Source organism: Trichomonas vaginalis, chromosome I (assembly GCF_026262505.1).
Source record: "Trichomonas vaginalis G3 chromosome I, whole genome shotgun sequence".
In the NCBI taxonomy this organism is placed as follows: domain Eukaryota; phylum Parabasalia; order Trichomonadida; family Trichomonadidae; genus Trichomonas; species Trichomonas vaginalis.
Genome location: NC_067203.1, coordinates 12,462,928 through 12,487,459, shown reverse-complemented (window position 1 = coordinate 12,487,459; position 24,532 = coordinate 12,462,928). Strand labels below are relative to the sequence as shown.

General features: G+C 34.2%; 4 protein-coding genes and 2 pseudogenes across 6 annotated transcripts, besides 3 other annotated features; 4 read left to right on the top strand and 2 right to left on the bottom strand.

Annotated features, from left to right (window-relative positions):
* Positions 1–16,041: part of a mobile genetic element that runs on past the window's edge.
* Positions 3,137–3,711, bottom strand: TVAGG3_0974680 (annotated as a pseudogene). The gene has a single exon. A coding segment is annotated over exon 1 (575 nt).
* TVAGG3_0974670 (uncharacterized protein) lies at positions 3,743–4,141 on the bottom strand (the record flags this gene model as incomplete). The annotated part of the gene is made up of 1 exon (XM_001294985.2): positions 3,743–4,141. The coding sequence occupies one exon, from the start codon at positions 4,139–4,141 to the stop codon at positions 3,743–3,745; it is 399 nt and encodes a 132-aa protein (XP_001294986.2).
* Positions 4,586–5,104, top strand: TVAGG3_0974660 (annotated as a pseudogene). The gene has a single exon. A coding segment is annotated over exon 1 (519 nt).
* Positions 13,218–13,577, top strand: TVAGG3_0974650 (organellar and viral DNA polymerase type B; the record flags this gene model as incomplete). Its single annotated transcript, XM_051253790.1, has 1 exon — positions 13,218–13,577. One exon carries the CDS (start codon positions 13,218–13,220, stop codon positions 13,575–13,577), a length of 360 nt encoding a protein of 119 aa, XP_051079364.1.
* On the top strand, positions 15,649–16,002 carry TVAGG3_0974640 (uncharacterized protein; the record flags this gene model as incomplete). Its single annotated transcript, XM_051253789.1, has 1 exon — positions 15,649–16,002. One exon carries the CDS (start codon positions 15,649–15,651, stop codon positions 16,000–16,002), a length of 354 nt encoding a protein of 117 aa, XP_051079363.1.
* Positions 16,042–16,145: 104 nt separating the features above from the next.
* Positions 16,146–16,379: a mobile genetic element.
* Positions 16,380–17,860: 1,481 nt separating this feature from the next.
* Positions 17,861–22,756, top strand: TVAGG3_0974610 (uncharacterized protein; the record flags this gene model as incomplete). Its single annotated transcript, XM_001319169.1, has 1 exon — positions 17,861–22,756. One exon carries the CDS (start codon positions 17,861–17,863, stop codon positions 22,754–22,756), a length of 4,896 nt encoding a protein of 1,631 aa, XP_001319204.1.
* A 145-nt stretch (positions 22,757–22,901) lies between these two features.
* Positions 22,902–23,009: a mobile genetic element.
* Positions 23,010–24,532: the final 1,523 nt, after the last annotated feature.

Sequence of the window (24,532 nt, the reverse complement as noted above, 5' to 3'; positions counted from 1 at the left end):
GAAGGTTTATGCTTCTCAAAGGTGAAAAGCCTTCATTTAAAGAACAGCTATTCTAACACATATCCTCAAAGCTAAAACGGATGGGGAAGGTGATGATATGAATGAAGCAAAAATATTAACAGAAATGCGACAGGATGCATGGAATTTTGTTTTAACCATCAGTCATTGAAGGTTAAACTTTAAAACAATGTTGGTCGTTCCATGGAATGTTTTTTGGCTTAATGGTATTAGTCCATGGATATGAAATCTGAGGTATGAGAGGAGAGATGAAGAGACTTTTATGCTTTCCCCCCTCTGAAAAAAAAAATTTTTTTTTTTTCTTCAAAAAGGTAATTGTTATAACATGACTGTTATTCCAAGATGAGTTTTCAATTGTCATAGCGTGAGAAACCTTGAAAGATAACGAAGTCCAGATTAATGAGTCAACGTTTTAGGTAGAGTCTTACAAGCAGTGGAAAACGCCATGTTTGCATAAGTATTGCTACAGTTAAGTGGTAATAGTCTGACTTTAGTTATGATCGTTAGCTAATGGGTCAGAGTCTGCTTTTGACACTAAACCTTTTACGGGAAGTCGTCACAAACCGAGCAGATTGTGTTTGAAGGATACTTTTTTGAAGGAGGTAATTCTTGGGGCTTTGAGTTGGACGATCTGATCTAGATCATTGTAAAACTCCTGTTGCAGTATATTCTGTGTTGTTCTCTGGGTTAATGTTCGTCATTTATATGAGAATAAACATTTTTACTCATAACAAATGAGATCGAAGTCAATTCTTTATGGTGCAGCTAATCTTCCAATTGAACCAACAAGCAATGTTGATTCAAGAACAACTAATAACATTGTGATAAGAACTATATCCATCTGGTACAGTAAGTGATGCTCCAACAGAGATAAAAAAGAGGAAACAACTACGAACTCAGAAGCACCAATGTATCCTCCTCCTTTAAGTCCATTAACTTCCAACCTGACCTCATCGAGATCTGTGGAGACTTCATCGAGGATTGGTGTAGAAGAGTATTTACTTAGTATATACCAGAAGATACTTCTAGACCAAGACAAAGAGCTCTTTTCTAACTTAGTGAGCAAAGATCAGATCTTACTACCTAAGCCAGACTTGGAAGAAGTTGTTCACAGAATGACTGGGTTCAAGTGTGAAATAGACCTACTGGACCCAGACATCACATGTTGTGGTATTCCACCACCTTTCTCAAAAAATAGCTCAGATCAGAATCATTGATGAGAACAATATTGCTCAAGAGTTTAAGTATGCATATAATGCACAATATACTGAGTTAATAAGTAGGTATAATTTATGTCTTAAGTATGTTATTGTTTAACCAAAAAATTTTTTATCTAATGTTAAATATGGTTGTTCAAACAAGAACAAAAGCACAAATGTTTCAAGACTTACTCAATAAAACTTATTGTTTACTCAAGTAATTATTTTAGAACGTTTCGACGTACTCCTTGATCTTATCAAGAGCTTCGAGCATCCGCTTCTTTGCATTGTACTTGGCGAGGATGGCTTGCTCAATGGTGAGCTCGAAGGCTTCTTTACCGATCGGACGGTGATCGCGAAGATCTTTGAGTGCATCAAGAGCTGCAGTGTACTCTGATGGTAAATGGGAGCCATCTAGTAATGGGTACAAAATGAGCATGTATTCCTGTAGTAAGTTCTCCTGTTTCAAGCGGGACTTGAACTCTTCGCGGAGATCTTGAAGCTTTTGGAGCTTCTCAGTGGCTTGAAGGTAGTCAATGATGACCTTCTCTTGTTCCTCTCAAGTGCTTGTGGGAGGAAGTGGACATAAGCTGTTGACTTCATCAAAAATGAAGTGGTCATGACACTTTTTAAGTTAATGTCCGAGCCATACAGTGATGTCGAAGCAGCACATGAACCAAAGAAGAAGTCTTGCTGGGAAAAGACAAAGATTGTTGGTAACGCAATCCTAGCCATTTGTGTTGTTTTGAACTTGATCGTACTTCTGATCTTGTTCTACAAACTCAACAGAGGTTATTGTCTCAAGTAAACACTTATTTTTATTACCATATAAATGATTTTTACCAAACCTCCTTTACCTTTCATAGGTAATAAGTCGAAGATCAGGAAAGATCTTATCGACATACTCAAAGACATCAAAGGGGATTATGTCTTCGTTGACCTATTTGGTGGTTCTCTCTATATCTCTCATCTGTTGCATATTATGTTCCCAAAAGCAACGATCATAGCTAACGACTATGATAACTACGTTGATAGACTGAAACACATTCATGACACGAATGAAATACTTAAGGAACTTAAGGAGAGAATAAATGTTAAGCCAGATGAGAAAATTCCTACTGATCAGAAAGAGATCGTCAGAGAAGTTATAAGTAAAGCTCCATACATAGACTGGGATACATTATGTTCACGTCTTCTCTATTCTGGAGCATACAAATACTATGATCTTGACACATTAATGAAGAAAGTGTTATACCTCAGATATACTAACTTATTTGGTGAAAACATAGATGACTATCTTGAAGGTTTAACTATTGTTCATAAAGATTGGAGAATACTCTTCAATGAGTATAAAGATCTTCCCAATGTTTTCTTTATATGTGATCCTCCATACTTCCATACTTATTCTATACAGTATGGAGATGAATGGACTCTTAAAGATACTGTAGAAACCTTTGATGTCCTTAATTATCCATCTATTTACTTCAGTAGTGATAAATCTTATACAGAAGAACTTATAGAGATATTGACAAAAAGATATGGAGAGAAATTTCCTATGAGAAAGCATGTTATAGATAGAGGTTTAATTAATCCTAACACTCAGAAAAATAATGAAGTAATATATGTCACTTTTTCTGTTAATGGAGAAGAGAAAGATCAAGAAGATAATAGTTGATGAGGGAACTGAAGAAGCGACGACATTCATCTTTGACGACGGAAAGCTCACATTCGTTGTCGATAAAAATGGACAACACTTACACAAAAGAAAGAGACCAAGAAAATTTTTAGATCTCCCAAAAGCTAGGAAACCAAAGGAACCATTTCCAGTACCAGCCGTCCAAGAACCAGAGAGACTTTTGATACCAAAACCTGTGGTTGACAAATATGATCCAGATCAGTTCTTCCCAAAAATACCAAAGTTAGAATAAAAACTCCTTTATTTCTTTAGTATTATATAATAAGTCTATTAGTAAGCTCTGTTCTCGTTCTGTTCTGGTATTTTGACGTCTTTTCATGGTCTCGCATAATAAGATCATGAACTTTTTCTTGAGATACTCGAAGAGCTGAGGTAAGTTATCATATTCTGGATATGTAGGAAGCATCCCTGCTATCGTAAGTGTTGTATCAATAAGGATTGGACTTATATCGGAAAAGTCGAGATCTGGAGTAGAATAAGAAGGTAAGTCTCTTACATGTAGGTAGTCATTATATGCTTTACGCATGAGACTGAGTTTCTGGAGCACAACTATGAGACTTTGGTTCTGACGTTCAAGTTTGCTTAAAGTTCTCTCCAAGCTTCTGTAATAAACGTCAACCTCTGTAAGAGCAGATATTTTTGCATTGATCTCGGAGATCTTTTCTTGAACTTCACCAAGTTTGACCTTAACTGACGTTTGAGCTCCCATCATGTTTTCATCAAGGTCATTCTCTATGTCATCAATGATATCTTCCCATGGGTCGATTTGTCATCATTGATCTTCACGTGAACGCTCATGAAAAAAAGTGACGTTTGTAAATGAATGTGTTTACTCTTGAGCTTCTTCTTTCTCAACCTTCTGGTCTGTAGGGTTTAATGTGCCATCACGTTCGACCAGAAGGTTCTGCTCAGGTCTGTCAAGGAGCTGTCTGTAGGTCGTGAAGGTTTCAACGAGTCCTTGGTAAGGAGTTTGGAGATCAACATCGACCCATGGGTGTTTGCGTAAGAAAGCAGCAAGGCTTTCACGCTTGGAGTCAATGACATCTTTCTTATTGGTTAATCCTTCTTCAAAGCTAAGGATTACTCCTGCAGTTGCTTCAAGTCTTTGGATCTGACGTCTGGAAACCTTGGTGAGTTGTCTTCTCTTCTCGTTTCCAAATACATGCAGGAGATATGCAGAAACTACTTCATTAAGTTCGATTAAACAAATTGGATGAAGATCAGTCATGGCTTTTGTAAAGCAATCTTTTGTAAAGCAGTCTTTTGTAAAGCAGACTTTTGTAAAGCAATCTTTTGTAAAGCAATCTTTTGTAAAGCAGACTTTTGTAAAGCAATCTTTTGTCAAGACGTCTTTTGTAAAGCAGTCTTTTGTAAAGCAATCTTTTGTCAAGACGTCTTTTGTAAAGCAGACTTTTGTAAAGCAATCTTTTGTCAAGACGTCTTTTGTAAAGCAAAAGTATTCAATTTTGTGAGAAAATGCTTTTGTAAAGCAGTCTTTTGTAAAGCTGTCTTTTGTCAAGACGTCTTTTGTAAAGCTGTCTTTTGTAAAGCAGTCTTTTGTAAAGCTGTCTTTTGTAAAGCTGTCTTTTGTAAAGCTGTCTTTTGTAAAGCTGTCTTTTGTAAAGCTGTCTTTTGTAAAGCAGTCTTTTGTAAAGACATAACCGACGACCGAATGTCCCAAGATGGTACAACACCAGCTCCAGCATCACCAACACTAGATATGATGGCAATGATGATGCAGATGATGCAACAGCAAACCCAGCTTATACAGCAAATGCAGGAAAAGAAAACTTTCAATAAACCTGCAAAGAACTCACAAGATCTTGAAGCTGGACTCAATGCTCTCAGGAACGACTACAAGAGAGAGCAGATGACGTTTAGGAAGAAGGGTGATGAAGATTATGAGAATGATCCGATCGAGGAAGACGAGATCAAGTCCACTGCATCCACAAAGACCCTCCAGGATGAAAGAGATGATGAGGGATTCCTTACCAAGTCTCAAAGACTCTTTGTCCTTGAGTTCTTCACGATCTCTGCCTTGAGATCTATGAGGAATTGGAAGGGTCGCGTTCCAAGTGGCTCAAACAAGCGCGAACTACTCATGACCGCAGTACCGCTCACTAAGACAAAAGTCCAGCTCATGGACTTTATCCTTTCCGCTTGTCCCGACGAGATCTAAGATCTGATCAGAGTAAAAACTTACATTTATGAGCTAAGCTCAGTAATAATTAGTTGTTTATTCTTTCTTCTCATACTTCTGTGCAAGGTTTCCACGGAAGAACTCAAGCAACATTTGGATCTTTCCAAGCTTTCGACCTTCTTTTTCGAGGTCATCCTGGTAAGTTCGGAATGCGTCAACGTGTGAGCTCGCATAGAATGCAGCAACAACAACCTCTTCTGCACCTTCTTTGCTGTCAAGTGGCATGAACTCGAATCCTTCCATTCGACCAAATAAAAGTGACAAAAATGTCAATGAGACCCACTCGTTGCATAGATGCTAAACCTGGTCCGAAGATGCAAATGTTCTTCTTAACACTCATGTCTGACCATAGGGAGTACGGTCATGAAGAGGTCATACAGATCTTCGATCAGTGTGTACCAAAACCTGAGAATCCAGACGAACTCTTCATGAAAATTTACTTGCTTCAATGGAGAGATGAGAGAACAGATATGAAACTCAGACCAATACAATCTTTCTAGGTTTCTGCAATTACCTAGAACAAGCATACCAGATTAAAGGGTCTGACACCATCTTCCTCCAAAAATAAACTTTATCGTTTATAATGCATCAGGATCTACATCTATTTCTTCTGCTTCATCCTCAATGTCGATCTCTTCGACAGGTTTGATAGCAGCTTTGAGTAAGTTCTTACCCATTGTCTTAAGTTCAACTGGGTTATATTCTTTGTCTTTACTCTTTGTTGATTTCGTGAGATCTACATATAAACAATAACTTTTAGTCTTGTCAAGGTTTATTCTCGCTGAGAAATGGTCAGGAATGTTTATAGCTATCTTTTCAAACTTGAGTAAATTAGCTAAACCTTCATTTGTGTATTTCTGCTTATCGACAAAGATCATGATCGGACTTGCACTATAACCATACTTTCCTTGACATAATGTTTGTGGTAAGCATATAAGTAGTCTCTTTGCTGTTTTATTTTGCTTCTTCACTTCATCTACAAACTGTTGGATCTTAAAGAACTTTATATGATGTTCAGACATCTTTATATACCCGATAAAAAGTTCAGATAAAAAAATAATTAGCTATATTTTTATTAGTGCATAAATGAGTCTTTCTTTGAGATTTTCTGATGAAGATCTAACTTTGGTAAGATCTTTAAAAGATGATGAAAACATTCTTTCTGTCATTGATGAAGAAAAGAAATACTTCAGTAATGATGTAAAAATAGAGCTACTCATTCATACTGAGAAACAGTTTGTGATCGTGATCTTGAGTTAAGCAGCTCTGAACCAAGCGAATACAGTCATAAATGGTGGCATATAATCTGCACCCGAGCCTGTTGGATTTGTTGTGAAAGTGTGTGAATGATTTCCTGTGGTTCCACAGAAAATACCTGCGCTTGAATCTACTGGGTCACTTGAAATATCATATCTATGCATTCCCTGTCTATCCGAACCTGCTGCAAGATTTGTATAACCTCTTTTTGTTATTGAATGTGAATGACTACCTGTTGTGTTTGTAGTTCCTGTATGAGTGTGCGGTGGAAGGTTTGCTTCAGTAATTTTCTTCGAACCTCCTGTTTGCTTTGAAGAGTTTGCACAGTATAAGAATTTGTCTACAATCTGCTGCCATGTACCAAAACCCAGAACTGTTTCTGGATTTGTTGAGTTCATTGACGTATAAATAGAACCAACAGGATATAATGTTTGAAGTATTTCTGTCTTTAATGTTTGAAGCTCTGTTTTGTCTGCTTTCTTGTCATATAAATCTTGAGCAGTGAATTTAATATTATGTTCATCCTTCATGACATAAACATCTTTACATCTAATGTTTAACATCGTCGTTATGTCGTCATCCGATGTTAAACCTTGTGGAAAGTTAGGAGGTTTACAATATAATGTATCCCCACCAGTTTCTTCAACCGTTCCTTCAATACTTTCTATAGCAACAGTAGTGAAGGATTTATGTGTATGTTCTTTGTCGGCTTTTTTATCTAACATTGCTGGTAGTTCATGTGTTTCAAAGTTTCTGACATGACCTTCAATGTTCATACATTTGTTATTTAAGGAGTTTAGTGTATCTTTTACGCTTGTACTTGGATTCTCTAAAGGTGCACTTGAACCAAGGGTATAGTTCAATATTATGTCGTCTGCTCTTATTTTATTGATTATAACAGGTTTGTCTTCTCTTGAACGAATTGATTTAACTGTCAAAGGTTCAGTGAACTCATTATTTTTCAAAGGAATCAATGTTGTATTGATGTTTTCACCATTAATATATACTTCTTTTGCATCAATACCAGATGGGAATGAAACTCTTTCATTAACTTTAACTGTTGTACCATCACCTGGGTACATATCTTTCTCTGGACCTTTGATTGTCTTAAGTATGACAGACTGTGATAAAGTATATTCTTTAGATGCAACTTTACGTATCTCTTCGTCAACATAACTTTTGTCAGCTTTGTCTGCAATCTTAAGTGCAGTTCTTCCTCCATTATTTTTGTTCTCCTCAACTTTCTTCGCTAATTCAGCAAGAATGAGATAAAGATAATCAGTAAGGTCATCAGTACCAGACATATTAATATTATTGTTCTTTCTTGATGTATTAGCAACTTTCACTAAGGTCACAAAATCAGGGTACAAAGTACTTAACGTAGAAATGATTGTTTTTGGTCCAGGATCTTTCTCTTCTTCATCATTAGCATCACGTGGCATTGGAATTGGTTCCAAAGGTCCAGTCACATCAAAACTCTCAAGTTCCATATAACCTTCATTTCTGAATCTTTCTATATGAGTTATCTTCTGGAAACTTGTTTTAGTCTTTTCAACTAAATTTTTTATTCCATCCACAAAACCTCCTTTATGATTTGGACCAAGATTACCCAGAGTGTCAAGAACAGTATCTATACCTTCTTGACTTTCAACAAAAGCCCAAAGAGCATTTATTTGACTCTGGAGTGATATCCATGAGGCTGCAGTAGCACCGGCGTTTGCTATGGCAAAGATGAATGATAAAGGGTTGAACTTAAGACCAGATTCTTTATCTTTGACAATTTCAACGAAGTCATTGATATTTTTCTTCAAGTATTCCTTAGTCAGAAGAACTCCATCGCCAGCTATACCAGTTGCTTTTGTCTTTCCTTTAACATCAAATGTGATTGGTTTCTTCAATAAAATAACTTCTGGTGTTGTACTGATGCTATCATTAGTGGAGAAAAATTCTCCGACATGACTTGCTAAGTATTCTTTCGTCAATAATGTTCCATCACCAACAATACCAGTTGCTTTTGGACCATCTTCTGTGAATGTCAATGGTTTCTTTAACATAACTTTATCTAAGTATATTGCAATACCACTATTTTGTACTTGTTCATGACCTAATATATAAGCAAATGCTGCGTTTAAAGCATTATACAATGTATCTTCTTTAAATGTTAATTGACTGTTTTCAATCATTGGTATATTGAACAGTGTAGACCTTGGGTCAAAATGAACTCCATGGTCAATCGATAATAACCGTTTAACATGATATATTATAGTCTCTAATGCTTCATTAATATTTACCTCACGAGTTTCTTGCAAACCATTACTCGCCATACATGAAAACATATAATCTCTATCAGTTGTGAAGAATGGAGCATCTAAGTAATTATTCTCTACTTTTGTCACACGATTCTGTAACGCTTGAAGGTATTGATTTAAGTCTGTTTCAACAATTGTACCATCTGGTTGCTCGATAGGTAATATACCAGGACCGATGGTAATGTCTTCATCAGCACCTTCTTTATGTATGACTAAAGCATTATCAGTAATTCTGAGAGTATATTCTTTATATTGAAGTACGCTAGACTTATAACATTCATATGCATATGGAACAACACTCATTCTTTTACTACATATAAAAATGATGTATTATCTACAATCGACTGATCCTAATAACTACGGGACAATACAGTTTCAAGCAGATCCTAACATGGGGCATCCAAGTAAGATAAAGATGAGAGTAAAAAGTGTCAGTACTATGGCGAACTTTATTGTTTGTGACGAAACAGATTATTTTGTCTTACAGTTAGACGAAGATGGAGAAGAAAAGGTGTGTACATTTAAGTCAGCTCTTTCATTTGATATGGATACTATTGTATCAAAACTACAAGAGATTGTAACAAAACAGTTTGATTATTATAACAAGAAAAAAGGTCAACATAATGTAACAGTTTCACTGAGTGCTACGAATCAACTTATATTTACGTCACAGGACAAAGGACATAAAGTCTATTTAAAAGATGCTTCACATAGAGCAAATCTTATTTTAGGTGCATATGGAATAGAACTACCTATTGTACATAATTATTATCTACAAATGCCAAAACCACCTATGCTCAACTTCGGGTATCAGTTATACCTTCGTTCATCAATGTCTGTCATCTCTGGGTTCAATAATATTGACCAAGTTGATGATCGAAGAAAGATCATGTACAGATCTACATGTTATAACATCAATGAGTTCTGGATATCTGGTAAACCACTTATATGTAAGGAATCCTCACCATGGATAGATGCATTTCCATGGGAACTAACTAATGTTACGTTTACCTTAGTTGACTTCCAAGATCAGCCTGTTCGATTATTGTCACCAATGTTTATGGTGATAGAGATTAAACCAGATAAGCCAGAAGTTAGAGAAACCAATGATGTCAGTGATGATGATACAGAATCTTCGTACGATTATGATTACGATGACGATTAAAAAAAAATAACGTATATTTTTTTATCGGTTATAAAAGACCAACATGCTCAATGCTATAAAAGGATTAGTTAATAACCTTTCACCAGAAGATAAGAAAGGTATGCTTGATATGTTTGGGATCAAAATGCCTAAGAAAGCTAAAGACATTACCAATAAATTAGCTCTGGCAATTAAGAATCAAGGAGGTACAGGAAGTGTAGCAGATATTTTCAAGAATGCTAAGAGCTTCTATGATGACTACAATGGTATCATGAATGTTCCAGCTTCAAATTCCCCAGTTGCTTTAGATCACGATCAGAGATCTCATAATAGAGCGTTAATGGAGATGCAACCAATATACTCAGACCCTCCACCAAAGATTGATGAGAGCGAATTAGCATACAAAGAAATACAGAATGCCTTTTACGTTGTTAAGAACATTAATGGTCAAAAACTTCCTGATGAGAAATGGTTAGACCCAATAACTAAAGCAGGAGAAAGATTCATTATGTTTAACATTGACCAATACAGTCCAAGAGGAAAAGATTACTTCAACAAGATGTTTCCAAGAGTTATGGCAAAGTTCATTGGACAGATAGACCTTTTCAAACAGAAGTGGACATTCTATTACGACTTTGATGAGAAGAGAAACATTTTGCGTCATTTGAACATCAATACAATGGGATCATTAGTTCATCAGTTACTTAATGAAGCTCCAATAGCAGAAGTACAAGAATTAGCATCTAAAGTCCTTGAATCAAACTATGACTTCTTCCTTTGTAGTATTCCTTCGTTAAGGAAGATCGAGATCTTTGACTATACAGCTTATTCAGATGTTGATGCTTCTGCTTTGAGAAAAGGAACGTACACACCATATAAACTCACAGCTGAAGAACAAGTTATGTTAGATACGATGAGAGCAGCAGGTCAAGAAAAGATCGCACTCAAGATCATCAAACAAAACCATTCAAAGAAGAGAAACAGGTCACGTAATGGTCAGCTTTGGACATGGACATGCAAATTACCTATTAACTTAGAGAGGTATCAGATCTTCAACGAACTTAATGCAGAGACAGCAAAGAAGATGATGAAAGATTCATGTTTCATCTACGCTTGTATTCAAGCTGGTGTTGACGAAGCAACAATTAATCATATGAGGGAAATCATTCGTGTCAAAGATTTTCCAATGTCAAAGATTAAGGTTATTGCCAAAGAAACAGGAATAAGGTTCCATGTCATCAAATACAACGAGAAGTATTCAAATCATTCATATACTTATGAACCAGATGAAGAACCAAAGATGACAGTAGAACTTTTATTAATGTATGACCACTACATGTTGAACGAAAAGCTTCCAATAAGTTCAATGTTCATCAAGAACTATGAAGATGTTTGTAAGTTGTGCAAGGATTGGACTTTAGAGAAGAAGATGTTAGTTAACAGAAGATATGAAACAAGGTATGCAATTAACTCAAAGTTAGTTACACCACTTGCAAAAGTCATTGAACTCTTGTTTGCTAACAATTATTTCGAACCAATTAGAACAGGAGAACTTTGCACATACTTCACAACGATGTATAATGAGAACCTTGAAGAAATGATTGACCTCACATACAATGAGCGTTATTGCGCAAGGATGAAGAAAGATTGGAGTTCAGAGACGAAGAAAGACATGAAGTTCCCAAGAGAACATGTTTTCTTTGCTGACTTCGAAGCATCAACTGATGGAAACATTCACAAAGCATACAACATTTGTTTCATGGAAGATGACGATGATGGTTATACATCAATTTGGGGAAGTGACTGTGCGTCAAAATTCCTCGAAGCTTTACCAGATAAGAGTTTAGTTTATTTCCACAACTTATCGTACGATGTCACTTTTCTCATGTCTCAGTTAGAAGAGATTACAGGAACTCCAATCATCAAAGGTTCACAAACGATGCAGATACAAGGAAAGTACAAAGGAAAACTTCTCTGCTTCAAAGACTCTTATGCAATCATCTCAACTAAGTTGGAAAGATTCCCTGAAATGTTTCACCTCACTAGTGGTGAAAAAGAAGTTTTCCCATATAATTACTACACGGAAGAGTTAGTTAATACAACTAAAGTTGGTAACATCGATGATGCCATGAATCATGTCAAAGATATTGAAGCTTTTAATGAGAACATTGAGAAGATTGAAGATTGCAAGATTGATGATGAACACTTTGACATGGAAGTTTATTCGTCATTCTATTGCGGTCAAGATGTACGCATTTTACGAGATGGCTTTCTTAAGTTCCGCAATGACCTCATGACTGAGTTTGAAATAGATGCTTATGATTATGTTTCAATAAGTTCTATCTCAAACAAACTCTTTGAGAAGAGAGTATATTGGAAGAACGGTAATCTCTTTGATCTTGCAGGAAAACCTCGTGAATATATTTCCAAGTGTATTCAAGGAGGAAGATGCATGCTAGCTGAGAACAAGAAGCAATACAATGAAGGAGAACTCATCACTGACTTCGATGCTGTATCATTGTATCCATCAGCAATTGCTAGACTTTACTGTTTAGAAGGAATTCCAAAAGTTATGACAGAAGAGATGAAGAGCAGTGAATACTTGTTGGAGCATCTCTTTGATGATGACCAAGCTGAACCAACAAAGGAAAAGTTCATCTCAGGATTTTACTGTCAGATCGAGATCTTGTCGATCGGTAAGAACTCAGCATTCCCATTGATTGTCGTCAATCCTGACATCAACCCTGACTTACATGTTGCCAGAAGTTCCAATACATGCTGCAAGATGTTCGTAGACCACATTACGCTTCAAGATCTGATCAAGTTCCAAGAGATCTCATGCAAAGTCATTGATGGATACTATTATGATGGAAAAAGGGACATGACAATAAGGAATGAAGTTAAGAAGCTCTTCGAATTACGTGCTAAGTATAAGAAGGAAGGTAATCCGATACAAGAGATCATCAAACTTCTTTTGAACAGTATCTATGGTAAGACGATATTAAAGCCCATTGACAAAAAGATTCGTTTCATCAAGGACAATAAGCTCACTGACTATATCATTAAGAACTATAATGACATACAGACAATAGAGTTCATCCCCGATTCCGAACTTTCATGTGTAAAGTCATTTAAACCTATCGTTCGTCACTTTAACTATTGTCCATTAGGTGTTTCAATCCTTTCTATGTCCAAACGAATCATGAATGAAGTATTCTTCACAGCAGAAGATTTGGGCTTGAAGTTGTTCTATCAGGATACAGATAGTTTACACTTGTATGAGAAGGACTTAGATAAGTTAGCAGAAGAATACAAGAGAAGGTATAACAGAGAACTCATTGGAAAAGCACTGGGTCAATTTCATTCAGACTTTGCAGAGATTACTGCAGGACATATGTCTAAGGCACAAAGATCTATATTCGTTGGAAAGAAGACTTACCTCGACGAATTAACCAATGACCTCAAGGAAATTGCTTTCCACTGTCGAATGAAGGGAATCACACAGGACGTAATTGCACTTACTGCAAACCAAATGTTCCCAGATGCGATACAAGTACATTATGACGAGAAGAAAGGTTTGTTCTTCCCTGAGAAAGTTGGGGAAAAATATAGCATCGTGGAATTGTACAAATCTCTTTATGAAGGTGATGAGATAACCTTTGACTTGTGCATTGGTTCGAAACCATGCTTCAACAAAAATAAGGACTTCACTATTTCAACGAAGTCATCTTTTGAACGTAAGTTAAAGTTCTAAACACTTACTTATTATTTTTCTTAGCTTCTTCCTCTTCTCTCAATTTCTTTGCAATCATTCGTGGATTCTTTGCGCGTCCAGCTGCTAATGCAGCTAATTGTTTCTCTGTGAGTTTACGCTTTGGTTTAGCTGGTTTCTCTTCTTGTGTTTGTTCTTTTGGTTTGAGTTCATTAAGTATTTCTTCACGAAGTTCATTCTTGAGTGCTTCTCTGTCGAAAGTATTCTCAGTCATTTTGTTAGGAGTAAAAAATTTTATTAGGATAGAAATGACGTCAAAACTTTCACCAAGTGAAAAGCAATCAATCATATTGAATGAAGCTAAAGGAATACAACATCCATTATATTATGTTTGTCATATGAAGAATGGTTCAGTTCAAGTTAGAAAGAGAAAGGCACCATTGAATTCACCAGCTCCTGCCCCAGCTCCTGTTGTTCAAGAAGCTCCTAAAGTTGATGAGAAGAAAGAAGAAGAACAAGCATATACTAATAAAATGTTGTTAGAGATGATGACAAAGATATTAGAACGTAACAGTGTAGTTAATGAACCAAACATGGACCCAATTGAACGTGAGAAGGAAACTAAAGAGAATCAAGAATATGTTCAATCAATGGAAGAGAAAAGAATACACTTCGATGATGAACCAGAGCCTGAACCAGAACCTCCTAAACCTCAGCCACAAATAAGACGAATAATCCCAAGAATAAGAAGATTGTAAATTTTTTATAGCTGAGAAAGATGTTGAACGATAACCTCAATACATACAGTATTGCTGATTCCATCAGACAAGTAAGATATTATTTCGATCAAGTTGATGGGGCAGTTCCTATTGGAGATACTAACCATAGATATGTCCCAACAAAAGTGCCAGCTATGCCGACAAATACTATTGATAACGGTTATATTACATTTAACATATCACCACCTGGTGAGAACATGATTGACTTATATAATACGTTCATTAGTGGTTATGTCGATGGTGAGTGCATAATTACAACAGAAACTGAACCAGCTGATGAAAAAGTTCCTAAATATGATGGTGAAGTATATAAAGAAAGAGCTGTTGAGACAGCTCCTACAGGATCAAATGTTACAGCAATTAAAGCAATTGATACTAAATATGCTGGTGGCAAATCATGTGCACATCTTCCAGCAATTTGGTTGGGATACATTGATTCATTCTATGCTGTTGAATCATATCAATTAATCGCTAATGGTAAAAGTGTTTATACACAAGATAATGCTAGAGAAGAAGGTTACATTACTTCTACTGCATCTACAACAGAAGCTATTAAGAAAGTTGATGTATTTAGTAAGGCTAGACATAAAGATGTTTTCAATAGATGTGATACAGTTCGTTCTGGACAGATTATTGAGTTCAATAAACCAATTAGTGGTGCAACTACATTAAAGTTCCACATACCAATCAAGATTGACCTAAGAAGATTCCTAATACTTAATAACATTAGATTCCTTCCAGCGTTTGCTGGTAACTTACAACTTAAGGTTAAGTTCAGTATTGCTGGTATGGTTTGGACACCATTAAGTTATCAGGATATTCTACCATTACCGAACATGCAAGCCAATGTTACAAGCTATATTCCAATCACTAATCACTTCACTCCTATCTATGAAGGTATCAAAGTTATTGATACTGTAACTTGGAATGCCGATAAGAGTACGATATCATTTGGTACCAAGTTTATTAAGTTCACTAAGAAGAATGCAAACTTCTTTGAAATGATTACATACTGTAACTCATTCTCTTTGGACCCTAACATCTATAGTGATTTGGTGACAAGATATTCGGCAAAGACTCTAAACTTCCCAATCAAAAGAATTGACTGCATTACTATGGATGGTTCAATGGCTAAAGGTGAAGGAACTCCTTGTACATTCACGGCAGCATTTACTCCATTATATGTGAACACCATTTATACACTATTTAAGAAAACACCTAATTATAACACTACCTATGAAAATCCATTGTTTGAACAAATTCAATTGAACTGTGGAGCATATGGTAACATACCCGCTGAGGCTCAAGCATCTAATGATCCAATCTTCTATGAGATGCAGGCAAATGCCACTAACAATAATAACGATACTGTTGGCTTCAACTATGATGTCATGAGGTCTATCACAACCACATCAGTCCCTCAATTTGGAATCGAGTCAAATGACTTAGGTCATTACCTATGTGGATTCCCTTGCGAAACTGATTATACATTCCAACAGGGTCAGTTATCTAATTCACCTATTACATATAAGCTTACAGTTAAGCCAACAGCAGAGTCTATTAAATATACTGAGAAACCAGTGTTATGCTTCTTACGTCACGTTTGCCTCTCCATACAGATTAAACCTGTGGGACCACCTATCGTACTTCTCGACGATTATGATTTATCAGCCCCTGCTAGTGAATAAAGGTTAGTTTACATATGAACGTTTATTTTTACACATATATGCGTACATATGCGCGCCCGTATGGTGTCAGTTTTCTGTCACTTTTTTCATTGTGTCGGTGCCTGTAGCTGTAGGCTACAGGCGACGCACAATGTATACTGTACTCGCACACTTTAATTTTGAAATATAAGAGTTTTGGAAATTATCAAATTTATCTGCTCAAATACTATAGATCTTCATAAGTGTTAATAGAATCATTAGCCTTACATATAGTGTTTAATATAATGATGCACATTATACTGGAATTCGTTCCTTATTCATCTAGTTATTATAAGATTTACAACCCCATGAAAATTAAAAATTTTGTCAAAAATAGTGAATGTACCTTTATATTTCTATAAATACATAGATCTGAGAAATGATAGATCTTTAATCAATATCAGATTCGAGAGTCAAATTCAATATCGAAATAATGAAGTGAAATGCTTTATGTAAGGTAGTCACAAAATCTAAGTAGTGAGGCTCTCAAAAATTGAAACGTACTCCATACAAAATTTGTGTACCCTCACTACTTAGATTTTGTGGCCTTCAATTGAGAGGTTAGTTTTGATAGAGCAAGTTATAAAATTAAAAGGGAAAAATAAATAAAATTTAAACATTTAATTATATATAATGTAAGGAGTGTAATTCCAAATTTTCTAAAAACTATTCAAATTTGAGCATTTTTTTGGAAATAGTAAATCTAATATGTACATCTAATAACAACATGATTCATCACCTTTTCAAGCTCTGCAGTCAATTTTTTGAAATTTGATTGAAATAAATGTAGCAAAAATTACATTTCATTAGGGAATATATGAGTTTCTCTGGAAACAGGCTGATAAATTTTAAATTTTGTCCAATCAACATGAATGCATTGAGAAATTTGGATTGATTTTCTGGTAGAATCTGGAACAATTCAACCATGTATAAATGGATCATGTAATCATCATGAAATGTTAGTGTTAGAGTTCAAAAGAAACAGAATGAGTGGAAATCAAACACAATCTGAATAATTTTAAACGTATACAATCTTTAAGTTTGTATTTTGAATTCTACATATATGATTGTGTAATTCGTTCTTTCAAATTTTCGGATTCAGGCATGTTTTGATAAAATTCATTCCCAAAAACGTCAATTAACAATTAAATTTAGTGTATTTTAAATATATATACGTATTATATTTTATAAATTATATTAAATTCCCAAAATTTTAAGTTTTAAACAAAAATAAAAAATGTTCAAAATATGAAATTATGCATAGGATATTAAAATTTACATGTTAGCAATTTTTTTGAATTGCTTTCAATTTTCATATTGAAATTTTTAAGATTTTTTTCTGAAATAATAAGCAAGAATATCAACCTAAATAATATTAAATTCCATGCGTTAATTTCCCCTCAAAAGTCATTGACCGCCTCTCAATCTAGATTTTGTGAGAACTTTAGTTTAATTATAAAACCAATCAAAAATACTTTTTGAATAACTCGGAACGATATTACAAGTCAAAATTGAATGCTTGCATATGGTTTTAAGAACATGATTGCCACTCTAATTGTCATACTTTGTACTTTATATTTCCATTAAAAAAACATCCTATCGTTACTATATTAAATTCAAAGCCCTTCTATCAAAAAGTTCTCTTTATTTACGATCTATGCTGAACTTAATATAAACACATCTCAACTTCTATAATTTTAGAAATATGATTTAGTCTCAATTTATGAAATTCAGATATTCATATATTAGATTCGTGATTGTGAAGCTTTATTTTAAATAAATAGTTTTCGTTTGATAAGATTATCAAATTTGAAAGAAACAGCTGTTCATTTTTTTTTAGATGATTTCTTCTTTCTTCTTACTCAATTTAGTCAAATGGAATTCACCAAATCTTAAAGACAAAAAGGTGGGTTCTAAAAATATTCATCTGAAACCAGTTGATACCTTCGGAATTTCTAATATTTTTTTTTCGGAACCAGCCCCAACAGTAGTTGAAGCAGGAAAAACATATGGCATTACATTAACTATATGTGGCACATTCGAAAATAATGTTTACATCCATTATAAACAAAGCGGTGAGGAAGGAAATTCAAAAATTTATGAAGATCCAGTGCCAAGCACCAACCAATCCGCTTCCCGCCAATTTACCTTCCCACAGGATCCTCCCTCACAGGATATCACATATATTTTCTGGTTGTCTCATTCTAATACTCCTGCAACGAATCCCGGAGATTCAGATTCTGCATCAAAAGATTTTAGTGTAACAGTAAAAACACCACCGAAACCTACAATAAATAATGTGCCAAGTGACTCGATATTTACTGAAAATTTCGATATCACATTAAACATTAAGGCACAATCTACCGGTATTTGTTATTATAAAATTGATGAAGGAAATGAACAAGAACAACCATACTCAGGATCTGAAAGTTCTTATTCGGCAACAGTAACCGTTGATGTTTCAAGTTTAACGTATGCTCAAAACCAACACACTGTAACTTTTCTCAGGTGCACAGATAATGATAAATTGTCCGGAGATTTCCCATCCGAAAATAACCAATTTCAATTCAATATTAAGCATCAACCCTCAATCAGCGCTGTTAATATACAAAATTCACCAGTAACAACAAATACAGTGCAGTTCACCATAACATATTCTGATTCTGATACAGGAAAACCTTTACGATTATACATTAGCAACCAAGATAACATAGATTCAGCTTCTTCATTAGGTGATCAATTTGACTCAGGCTCAACACCGGCCGAGTTCAGCTATAAATTTATACCAAATAATGATCATGATGCACAAGAATTTACTTATTATTTATGGTTAAAGGATGAAGATTCTAGTACTAGTACCACAAATAAACAATCCGAATCACAGAGTCTTGTATTTACCTACAACAAAGCTCCTACCATGGATTCATTTACCGCACCCGACGTGCATGCATATAAAAATGGAGTCGAAGCTTCATTTACAATAGGCGTGACAGATGATTCCACAGGTAAGGTCGTTTTCTATCTCAATGATATCAACACACCAATACTTGAGTTGGACTATGCAAAAGGTACTTCAACAGCAGATTACAAATTACAAATTGACTCAACCAACTTTCCATATAAATCTGATGATTATACCATTTCAATCCAACTTAAAGATCAATATCAAGTATCATCTGATGCTTTACACACCTTTAATTTCAAAGTTAGAAATCCTCCAGCCATATCAGATTTATCAATATTACAGAATGTTTATCAATTAGGAAAAACTGATCCTGTCCAAGTGCGTTTCACACTAACAGATAGCGATTCAACTAAGGATATAAATATCTTCCAAAAAATTGGTGATTCTGAAAAACAAATTGATAGTATTACAGGTTCACATGAATCAACAATTACAAGAGAATTTAATCTTGACCTCCAGGGCATTACAGCTGGCGATTACCAAATTTATATCTATGCATCAGATACAGATACACCGCCAACTTCCAACTCAAAATCTGCCGAAGTCAATCCTGTATCACTAACGGTTGCTCCTCAAATGGGATTGACACTCAACAATATAAAGGAATTTTATATTAACCCAGTTCAAATCCAATCTACTGTAACTCTTACAAATTTGAACGAAGGTGGTAAATTTGATACTAAGATATTAAAGGGTACTACAGTACAACATTCAGAAATGGATGATACATATTCAACTACCTCTGATCCTACTATTGATTTTCAAGTACCTAACGATTTGGCAGCCGGCGAATATACATTGCAAGTTCAAGCCATAGGCGATCATACATATTCAGATATTGTTAGCAAATCATTTAGAGTAATCATTCAAACTTCTATTTCTTTAACACTAGAAGATTTAAATGAATATTCTGAAGACACAGATAACATTCCTATCGAAGGAAAGGTTTCTGGTAGTGGATATATTACACTCACAGTACAACTTGACGAACAAACGCAAGAAGGAATTACAACAACAATATCGCTTGGAGATGGAACTAAAAATCAAGAAATCACCGGATTAAGCATTCCAACATCGAGCTTACAGAAAGGCCACCAATATACCCTCAAAGTTATAGCTACAAGTTCATTTGATTCAGGTGATTATAAAGAGAACAATGATGAATTTAAATTTATTATCATTCGAAAGCCAATATTATCTAATGTCCAATTTGAACCAAGTATTTATGCTATTGGAGATGAGACTTCTCCTAGACTCAAAGGAAGAGTAAGTCAATTATATTCTATGGATGTCACAAAATTCTATATCCATTACCGTAAATCTGATCAGGCTCCGTATGAACATTATCAGCTCACTTCAACTAACCAACAAGGCGAGTTTGATATTCCAATCAGCTTTAATACTGCAGGAACTTATACATATACTGTAATTTGCAATGATAATTCAGATCCTGAAGCCAGCACATATGCTAAATCCGATCCATCTAATCCACAAATCATTGTTACTCAGAGACCTACTCTTACAGGTTCATTCTCTACTTCTACATATTATAGCAGCAATGATGCAAACAGTAAAATTAAAGTTACATATGAAGCTAATGATGATAGTTCATATTCAGTCATATTTGAAGTAAATTCAACTGAAGTTAAAACTATCACAGACCAAACAGGACACACATCAGGTTCAGATGTAGAAATTCCAATTCAATCATTTACATATAATGGTGGACACGAATACCAACTCAAAGTTTATGCAAAAGATCAACATGAATTTACATCAGATTCACCAATTACTAAATCATTCAAAATCATGAACCAGCCAAGTATTTCAATAAATATAGATAATCCATATCCAAGAAGACAAGATTCTATCTGTGCAACTTGCACATTAAATGATATAGATAATGAAAAGCCACTCAACTTATTCTATCAATTGGTTCAAAATGATAATGTCATAAGAAAAGAGAAAATAGCTAGTAATCATCAATCTAACGGCCAAGCAAACCAAACAGTTACTGTCACACCAATAACTATTCAAGCAAATGATGCATTTGGTGTTTCTAAACTCAAATTCTATATGTCATATTTAGATGATTTAGATCTACAGTCTACTAATTCTTATGCAAACTCTCCAGTAGTCGAAAAAGATATCACAATCACAATGAATCCTGAATTTGAAATTACCAACCAAAATAAGTTCTACAAGACTGATGCAACACAAGCATCTGTTTCAGTTTCTTACAAAGGTTTAGGAGATCTTAAATTTAAACAAGTAACTGAATCAACAGAGACTGATATTAATGTACAAGTTCCAGCAAGTGAAACAGATTCTACATTAACATTTATGATTGATATTCCTTCAGGATCAACATATGGTAAGAAAGATGTCACAATTAAGCTCCATAGCTCTCATGGATATGATGCAACAAAGACATTATCATATACAATTCTTAATCAACCTACTCTCGCGAATGTCTCAGTCCTACCAGAAAATGTAATTAGTGGTAAAACTGTAAAGGTTACAGGTACAGTCACTGATGCCGATCTTGATGGTTCGCTCCAAAATAAGAAGAAGTCATATTTGCACATCATTTCCGCTACAAGTAACATTAATTTCAAGAAAGAAATCACAACAACTACATTTAGTATTAATGAAGAATTCACTGTACCAATGCCGAATGAAGCATCAGATGAAGCTCAGACAGAATTTAAGATATTTGTTTCCAATAATGAAGATCCAAACGCACAAGTAGCTCCAGAATGGGCTAAGTCTTCTGAAACAACAAAGCAAATCAATATCATCAAACGTCCAACAGTTGTCATTACATCAATTGCTGCAGAATACTACGAAAAGGGAGCATCAATTACTGTTGCTGGTACATTCAAGACAAATACAGATGCAACATTCACCTACTACTTTGATTCAAATGAACCAAAGAATCTTGGCACAGTTCCAAAGGCTACAGCACACTTTTCATACGAAATTTCTATTCCAGATACACTCACACATGGAAAACACACATTAAATATTGTTGTTGCTGATAAACATTCATATACATCAGTTCCTGCTACTCTCAATTTCACTATCTGGAACAAACCGAAGTTATTGAGTGCTTCTTTAGCAGAAGAGAAATATAAAGCGGGACAGTTAATAGTAATCAGTGGCAAAGTACATGATAACGACAAAGATGACAAACTCCAGTTCTACGTAGCATTTAACGATCGCGAAGCAACAAATGCTTATGAACATACATCAAGTGGAGCAGAAGAAGAATTCAGCTTCAATGTAACTACACCATCTAATATTACAGCTGGAGATGTTAATGTTACAATTTATGTTGTTGATCAGGATAAGTTAGAATCAGAGAAATTGAATTCAACATTCAATTTATATGTCAAGGAAGATAAGACAAGCGAAAAAGAAGGAAATAGCGATAAGAAGAAGACAACAATTATAGTTGTTGTTGTTATAATTGTTTGCGTTATTTTGATTATCATCGTTGCAGTCATTATTGCAAAGAAGCTTAAGAATCGTAAAGACGAATCAAGCAGCTTCTCTGGAGACTCGCAAAGAATGCCAGAGTACGAACTTAAGAATGAAGAGACAATCATTACCGGTGGTGCACCACAATCCAATGTTACAATGGATAATCCATTGTTCTTATCTACAAACACTGATCGCAACAATCCATTCAATGACACAGATGATGCAGGAGCAGATAGTGATGATCATGGAGAAGATCTCAAAGAAAATGAAATCGTTTTCATGTAATGACTTCAATATGGTTTTATATGAATAATTATCATAAAAACGTATATTTTAAATTCATAATTTTTTTTTAAAAGTACTTATATCTGCCATCTTCATATTTTTTTGGCGTAATATTGTTTGACCAATGATGCACTATAATTATGTTCATCTGACTTTAATTCAAAATTTTGACAACTGGCGTGGGATACCATTGAAATTTAACCTTAAATATATGAATTGAAGGCCATGTCATAGGGGCGTAAGTACACCCTTAAATATCACATTATATTAACTTTAAATATATTCAAAACAATACTATTTATACATTAAAATATGAATAAAGATGCATAATCTATAATTGGAAGAAAAAAAATTCATATCTAATTAAACTCTGAAAAGGGGTCGATTGCAAAGAAAAGTATGGAGATTAATTTGCATTTAAATGTAATTTATTATCATACATTAGAATGAATAATTCCAGATCTCTTCATTTATTGCATATTGGAAAAAATACAAAGTAAGTTTTGTGTATTTGAAAAGATTGAAATGTGTATATATATTATTGACCTTTAATATTTATAAAATATGCTCGAAAACCAAAGATTAGTTCTAGTTTGAAACTAAATTGATAATTCATTATTTCTCTAGTTTAATATTGGCTCTTAAGGGTGAACCCTCCACTTACTGATATTATCTCAATTTTTTGTCACTCTATTTTTTATCCAAAATTTCTAAGGTAAAAAGATAATAATTTTGTTTGGGAAAAGTTGTTTGAAAACATTACCCAATTCCTTATATTACTGTTATACTTTTTTGTAATAAATTTATATTTTCTCGCGAGCATGCTAACTCAATAAAAATGATTAGATCAACCAATATTATTCATGATTATTATCAGAATTAGACAAAATAATCAGCCTTCATGATAAACACGATCATTTTAAATAAGTAAACTAATCAGTCAGTTATTTAATTTAGTCAATTCTTAATTCCATTTCCTAATTCACTTTTGGAAATGAATATTCCTAATTCGTATATTTGAGTTTATTCCAAATTCCTATTATTTATTTCAGTTGGAATAAGACACTCTTTATTCGAATTGAAATTGAATTGAGTACTAAGGAATTAAGGTTGGAATTTCCATTCAATTTTCAATTACAAAAGTAATTAAAATTCCAAATGGACTTTCTTCGAATTACAGTCGGTTAATCCTAATAAACTTTTTTATTCGAATAAGATCCATTTATTAATGCAGTTAGTTTTCTTAAGAACCAAAATTGATTAAGAGTGATCCTATGAGTGCACTATCTTGGGGGTATTCAATTTATTTTCACCAAAATTTCCTAATAGATGCATTGCAATTCAAGTAGGTATCATTGCATTGCAATCTCATAAATTTATCTTTTGAGCATGACCCTGAAAATAAAAAATTATCATTTTCGTCTGACGAAAACGATAATTTTGTCACTTTTCCAGACGAAAATAATAATCCTTCAAATAGTTTTCTTATATAACAAATAATATAATATAGCTAAGAACTAATGATTTAGTTCAATTTTTTTAACAACCGAAATAGAGTTGATTAAAATCCTAATTATGTGAACTACGATTATTTTTGATTCAAATGTAAATTTACATTAGAATCAAAAATAATCATTGTTCGCATAATCCAAATTTTATGAAATTTTCGAAAATTGAAACTTTTCGCTTCAATTTTCGTAAATTATTAATTTCAGGCCCTATTATATGATGTCAAAATAGGGGGCCTTCGCTATTTTGATATAATAAGAATGGGTT